The sequence below is a fragment of the Hyperolius riggenbachi genome, chromosome 12, assembly GCF_040937935.1.
Source record: "Hyperolius riggenbachi isolate aHypRig1 chromosome 12, aHypRig1.pri, whole genome shotgun sequence".
NCBI lineage: Eukaryota > Metazoa > Chordata > Amphibia > Anura > Hyperoliidae > Hyperolius > Hyperolius riggenbachi.
The window spans coordinates 107,813,592-107,821,028 of NC_090657.1; the positions used below are offsets into that span (position 1 = coordinate 107,813,592).

The 7,437-nt window shown below is 43.1% G+C and overlaps 1 protein-coding gene across 1 annotated transcript in view; it reads right to left on the reverse strand.

Annotated features, from left to right (window-relative positions):
* GPR179 (G protein-coupled receptor 179) overlaps window positions 1-7,081 on the reverse strand; it is a 90,882-nt gene extending 83,801 nt beyond the window's left edge. Inside the window, exon 1 of the mRNA XM_068262401.1 lies at window positions 5,414-7,081. Within this exon, the coding sequence (XP_068118502.1) occupies window positions 5,414-6,384 (971 nt within the window). The 5' untranslated portion in view covers window positions 6,385-7,081. The remainder of the gene's footprint in view (window positions 1-5,413) is intronic.
* Window positions 7,082-7,437: the final 356 nt, after the last annotated feature.

Sequence of the window (7,437 nt, forward strand, 5' to 3'; positions counted from 1 at the left end):
AGCTGTCAAAGATAAGCTTGTGTGTTGTCTAAATATGCTAAAAGGTAATGGAGGGGATCTAAGCTTTGCTGTATGTGTATACAAAAGCAAAGAAAGTATTTGTGGGGAAGGGCATCTAGGCCTGAAGCAGAAAAAAAAACAAAAAAAACTTATGATACAATGAATTGTTTGTGTAGTACAGATAACGAATAGAACATTAGTAGTAAAGAAATTAGTCTCATATCTTTATTTTGAGTTATATAGTTTTTTTTAATAACATTGCATCATTCTGTCATATCTGCAGTTTAAAAAATACACTCTGTCTTTTAAGCTTTAAACCAAAGTAGAAATAATGACCCTTTCAGCTTTCATGCAGTAAAACCTTATCTTAAGCTGTCTCTCACTGTTTCTTGACTGTTTAAGTGCTTCAGAAAACAGGACTGTATTGACCCTGTAGGTTGAATAGCTCATAGAAGCTCTTTTGCACAGTTAACAACTGAAGGTTTTTTTTTTTAACTCTTCCCATACTAAAAAAGCAACAGGATACATTTTTTCTTTGCTACTAATGTTCTATTTCTTAGCTGTACTACACATACAATTCAAAAAGATTATTTTTGCTTCAAGTTTACTTTAATAGAGCCTTCCCTACCACCACCGCCAACCAGTTTATAGATTTTAATTGTTTAATTGTATAAAGCAGCCGTGCCCAACCTACGGCCCGCGGGCCATTTGTGGCCCGCGAAGCCAGTTTCTGTGGCCCGCGCGGTGTCTGTCTGCGGAGGGGGAGAAGATCGGGTGGTATTGCGTAGTATCGGCACTCGGCAGGATGCGCATACACCAGCGTGTGCTCGTATTCAGCCCCATGTAGCCCTGGGATAGTCAGAAAGCCTCGCTCATTGGTTACTGCAGGAACCTTCCTCCAATAGGAATCAGCCTAATTCCTATTGGAGGAAGGTTCCTGCAGTAACCAATGAGCAAGGCTTTCTAACTATCCCAGCACTACCCGGGGCTGAATACGAGCACACGCTGGTGTATGCGCGTCCCGCCGAGTGCCATACTACGCAATACCACCCGATCCTCTCCTTCTCCGCAGGACACCGCGGGCAGACACTGGGGCACACGCTGTGACAGCCCCCTCAGCCCCACACAGAGCTGGCAGCCTCCTCAGCCCCACACAGAGCTGACAGCCTCCTCAGCCCCACACAGAGCTGACAGCCTCCTCAGCCCCACACAGAGCTGACAGCCTCCTCAGCCCCACACAGAGCTGACAGCCTCCTCAGCCAGCACACTACAGACCACGTCTGGGTAATTAGGCCTCTGTTCCTCCTCAGCAGAGTTGACAGCCTCCTCAGCCAGCACACTACAGGCCACGTGTGGGTAATTAGGCCTCTGTTCCTCCTCAGCAGAGCTGACAGCCTCCTCAGCCAGCACACTACAGGCCACTCTGATACCATTGCTGCATTAATCTGCCCTGTGCATACACCCAAACAGCCACAAACTTCTCATTAAGAAAATGTGCATCAAATGGTGAGTACAACAATTCTTATATTGTCGTTTTCTTTCCATTTCCAACACCATGTTAACTGTTACTAGAAAAACGTTAAACGTTTTACATCGAAATTTTGTATGCATGTGTTCCGGCCCTCAAGATTTTTCATGATTTGAAGTTCGGCCCTCGGGCCAAAAAAGGTTGAGCACCACTGGTATAAAGTATGTAGTTACATGACATAAACAGCTGTAAAGCAACATTTCACCCTTGATGACTGTAGAATTGCTTCCATCAAAATAAAGGCACATAAGGGCACCTGTCTCCCCCTGACAATTTGCTGCTCTAGGCAATGGCTTACAGTGGCTTTCAAAAGTATTCGGCCCCCTTGAAGTTTTCCATATTTTGTCACATTACTGCCACAAACATGAATCAATTTTATTGGAATTCCACATGAAAGATAAATACAAAGTGGTGTACAGTTGAGAAGTGGAATGAAAATCATACATGATTCCAAACATTTTTTTACAAATAAATAACTGCAAAGTGGGGTGTGCGTAATTATTCAGCCCCCTGAGTCAATACTTTGTAGAACCACCTTTTGCTGCAATTACAGCTGCCAGTCTTTTAGGGTATGTCTCTACCAGCTTTGCACATCTAGAGACTGAAATCCTTGCCCATTCTTCTTTGCAAAACAGCTCCAGCTCAGTCAGATTAGATGGACAGCGTTTGTGAACAGCAGTTTTCAGATCTTGCCACAGATTCTCGATTAGATTTAGATCTGGACTTTGACTGGGCCATTCTAACACATGGATATGTTTTGTTTTAAACCATTTCATTGTTGCAATGGCTTTATGTTTAGGGCCCTTGTCCTGCTGGAAGGTGAACCTCTGCCCCAGTCTCAAGTCTTTTGCAGACTCCAAGAGGTTTTCTTCCAAGATTGCCCGGTATTTGGCTCCATCCATCTTCCCATCAACTCTGAACAGCTTCCTTGTCCCTGCTGAAGAGAAGCACCCCCAGAGCATGATGCTGAAACCACATTTGACAGTGGGGATGGTGTGTTCAGAGTGATGTGCAGTGTTAGATTTCCGCCACACATAGCATTTTGCATTTGGGCCAAAAAGTTCAATTTTGGTCTCATCTGATCAGAGCACCTTCTTCCACATGTTTACTGTGTCCCCCACATGGCTTGTGGCAAACTGCAAACGGGACTTCTTATGCTTTTCTGTTAACAATGGCTTTCCTCTTGCCACTCTTCCATAAAGGCCAACTTTGTGCAGTTCACAACTAATAGTTGTCCTATGGACAGATTCCCCCACCTGAGCTGTAGATCTCTGCAGCTCATCCAGAGTCACCATGGGCCTCTTGACTGCATTTCTGATCAGCACTCTCCTTGTTCGGCCTGTGAGTTTAGGTGGACGGCCTTGAGTTGTGCCATACTCCTTCCATTTCTGAATGATTGCTTGAACAGTGCTCCGTGGGATGTTCAAGGCTTTGGAAATCTTTTTGTAGCCTAAGCCTGCTTTAAATTTCTCAATAGCTTTATCCCTGACCTGTCTGGTGTGTTCTTTGGACTTAGTGGTGTTGTTGCTCCCAATATTCTCTTAGATAACCTCTGAGGCCGTCACAGAGCAGCTGTATTTGTACTGACATTAGATTACACACAGGTGCACTCTATTTAGTCATTAGCACTCATCAGGCAATGTCTATGGGCAACTGACTGCACTCAGACCAAAGGGGGCTGAATAATTATGCACACCCCACTTTGTCGTTATTTATTTGTAAAAAATGTTTGGAATCATGTATGATTTTCGTTCCACTTCTCACATGTACACCACTTTGTATTGGTCTTTCATGTGGAATTCCAATAAAATTGATTCATGTTTGTGGCAGTAATATGACAAAATGTGGAAAACTTCGAGGGGGCCGAATACTTTTGCAAGCCACTGTATGTTGCCTATCCTCAGGTCTGGTCTTGGGTTTCACAACACCACCAGTACCACTTTTAGCACTATTCAGATTGAGATCATAATGACTTCCAAATTAAGTCCAAAAAGGTTTATGTTCCACAGGTATTTCAGTAACCATCTGATGCTGTCAGAATCACACATACTGAACATCTAACATCTATAGAAGTTAGAAACTCAGAGAGTCCGAAATATGAAGATAAAAGCAGATGAGAAAAGGCAGAGACAGGCATTTTTATTCTTTAAAATGTCAATCTTCTTCTTATATTTTTAGCTTCGTGCTCCTGAAGTGCTGGTAACAGTCTGTCACAGACACACTCAGCAAGAAGTAATCTAGGGATGTCACTTGTTGTGAGTTTTTACTCTGATACCTGACAGATATCTTAACCTGCTATTATGATAAAATGTACTCTTCCCAAGGAAGTCTGCTGATAGCGTTAGCCATTCATAAGTATGGCCAACAGACAACTTCATTACCGATTAAATCTTTTGAGGGCCAATACCCATTTATCACTCACAATGCAAGTTTCATATGTTTGCTGATTTGTTTCTATTAACCATCTATCTTTTAAGGACAACTATATTGATGATACTGCTATCACCCTTTAGAGAGACACTAAAGCGAAAAACTAAAATGATGATATAATGAATTGGTTGTGTAATACGGATAATTACTAGAATTTTAGTAGCAAAGAAAATATTCTAATATTTTTATTTTCAGTTATATAGTGTTTTTATAACATTGCATCATTCTCTAATATTTGCAGTTTAGACACTACTCAGCATTCTAAATGGGTTCAAAAGTTCACTAGCCTGCTCTGGAAAATCTTCCCTGCAGAGGGAAAAAAGATACATTGCCTTTTAAAGCTTATTATCTCAAGTGTGTGGCAGAGTTCTCTGCGACTTTGAAAGGCGTAGAGCTCAATGGCTTATTTGCATAGATAACAACTGGAGTTTCTTAGCTCTTCCTTTACTGGAAACAATATTAGACTTGTGTCTTTGCTGCTAATAATGTTTTTTTTTCTTAGCTGTACTACACATACAAATCATTACATCATATTTTTTTTTCGCTTCAGTGTATCTTTAATTATCCATGTTACTCAAAATGTACAATTCAGTTCCTTGCTGGTGGTTCCACTGGTGACCTTTTTAAAAAGGGTCAAAAGTCACTAGCTGAGAATTATTAGAAGGAGGAAGACTAGGAGAAGACTAGGAGATCCTGTTGCTCCCTAATATGTATATTTCTGGAACATAAAAAGAAAGGGTTTGTACAAGTTGTTGAGATCTAAGAGCATAAGCAGGTCATCTGAAGCTGAAAAACAGCATATGATTATGAGGATTACATGCCAGGTTTTGAACACTTAAAATTGGTCTTGCAAACATGCAAAATAAAAATAGCACAAAGAAAATGAATGATGTAAGATCACCTGTTGCTGAGGCATTGCCATCAGTGTACTAAGGGCATGAGGATGGTCACATGGGTAGCTAGCATTATATGGATTTGTTAATAAATAGGGGAATACTGAGATGGAAGGGCAGGGGTATGCACAGGCAGTCAGAACCTGGCATTCTAGGGCCATCTGCTCCCTGAGAGCTGGCGGATGGGAGATTTGCAGCTTAACAGCTGCTCAGTTTGAGGGCGGATGTGAGTGATACAGAAATCAGCGTGTGTGAGAGACTAATCTGAGGGGGGAGGGTAAAAATAAAAAAGGACAGGTGAGAGGCAGAATGCACACATAGCAATCACTATATAGAATGAGATTATTAACTGAAACGTACATGCATAACCAGTATAGTACAACATGACCCAGTTAGTATCATTCCCCTGAGAATATTAATCACACTGGATCATCATCAGATATATGTTCACAGTCAGACCCTCTTCCCCCTCCCATTCTGTTTCCTTCCCTCCTCCATGTTCCATGCTTTTCAAAGATTCCATCTGTCCCCTGCCCACACATTAATATGGAGTCTCACTTACTTAAACTCTGGACTCAGATCAGGTTTTAGTCCATAAAAGGCTGTGGACAATGAAATCATCCATCCTTGTGAAAAGTGACCCCCTTCGCACTCTAGAAATGGCTTTGACCATTGAACTTGGTTTGGGTCCACAGTGTAGCTGTCTCCACGGCTCCACTTAGGAGTCTCCAGACTCTGGAGGTCATTTAGTAAAATTGCTTTGGTAAGAGAAGGATTGGCTTGGAACCTGCTCCACAAACTGTAGTCCAATTTGTGTCTTATGCGGTGTAGAGATGAAGTGAGGTCTTGAAGCAGAATTTCATGACCATCCTTGGTGGCCTGAAGAAGCAGCTGCGGCTTGTAGGACATGGGGTGTGCAGTGAAGGAAAGCATGGCCCGACGTATGTGAGGATCACCTCCAGCCAGACTGCGAACCAAAGCATGATACCATTCCATATCTTCTCTTATGCTGGACTCTCGCATGTCACTTGCTTGGAATATCATGTTAAGAAAGTTGGTGGCATGCAGTAGATAGTCCAGTGGTCTCCTTGTATGATGGAAAAGAGACTCAGGTGGGGACCCCTGCAGGTCAGTTATCTCATACCTCTTGGTGCAGTTGGCTTCTGAAAGAAAAAGAAGGTCCCCTGAGTACAGGAATTGTAGAGCTGCCTTCTTGCCTTCTTCATCTGGCTGGTCTGGGACAAGAATGGTGGGCTCAGGAGAAGTTGGAGGAATAGAGGTTGTAGAAGATGGTGAAAAGGAAGACTGGGTGAATTCTGGATAGGTGGGATAAATGTTGGGTATAGAAGGAGAAGAGGAAAAAACTGAGGGAGAGGGCAGGGACGGTGAGGATGTTATAGCTGGAGGAGGTGTTGGAGTTGGTGTCCATTCATCAATGGAATTGCTCCAAGAAGGACTCTGGAAATCCTGGTTGGCATGGAGAAAATGCTGGGCATGATGGCACCACAACAGTGCCCACCAAAGCACCGCCATCTCTCCACGAGGAAGATATCATGCCAGGGATTCCCCTCCTGCCAGAAGTCTTGGCCCCTTCCCTTGTGTACACAGACACCCCATCGCACAGGAGGACCAAATGCCTGTCAGGGCATAAATCCTTAGTGCTCTGATGCCATCTACAGAGGAATCCCCTCCGCAGCAGATCTCTCAGCTACAATCTCACATGAGCAATGTGGATGTATCTGTTTTTCTATATCACACTAAGATTCCCATGCTTGCTTTCCACTCCCTCCTATCTCACCCCTCCCTCTCTATCTGTACATCTCTGTTCTGTGACTTCCCCTCTCCTCTCTCTTTTCCTCCTTTCTATCTTGTCTATTTTCCCAGTTATGTCTGTTGTTTTTATCTCCTCTCTCTTGTTTCCTCTATTACTCTCTCTATCTCATTCTTCCATGCAGCCCCCTCCCTCTCTCTCTCTAGCTCTAGTTATATATACGTCACTTGGTTCCCCAATCTGTGCCTGGAACTGCCGGATGCCCTGTGCCCACAACAGGGATGCCTAATCCTTGTGCTTGCTAATAGATGGAGGTGTGAGAGCAAAGAATGCTGGGGGACGAGTGAAAAGGATGAAAGGCGAGGGAGGAGAGTCTGAGAGATGCAGATGTTAGGAAAAGCTGGCAGCGGATCAGGGTACCACTCATTACATTGGGTTGATGCTAAATAATGAGTTTATGAATGTAGAGCTATGCATGCATTTGATCAGGATGAGATATGATAAACAGCACACATTGCTGTATGTAGTTTGTGCTATTCATTATTGGAGGCTTATTTCTGGGTGATCATGCTCATAGTAAAAGGTGCATTATGTGTACAGCTAAGAAGACAAGGGTACAGGAGTGCGAGTATTCATTGCAATGTGTGAAAAGAGTGTGGAAAAACAAGTTGACGCATGGCTGTCTAATGTCTGATCTGCCTGCATCAAAAAATGCCAAATGCAGACATTCACCAGAAGCCCACTACGCTGTGCTAGGAAGGAGGAAGCTCAGAATCAGAAAGTGATGGGTCATATTGAGACGTGGTATAAATATG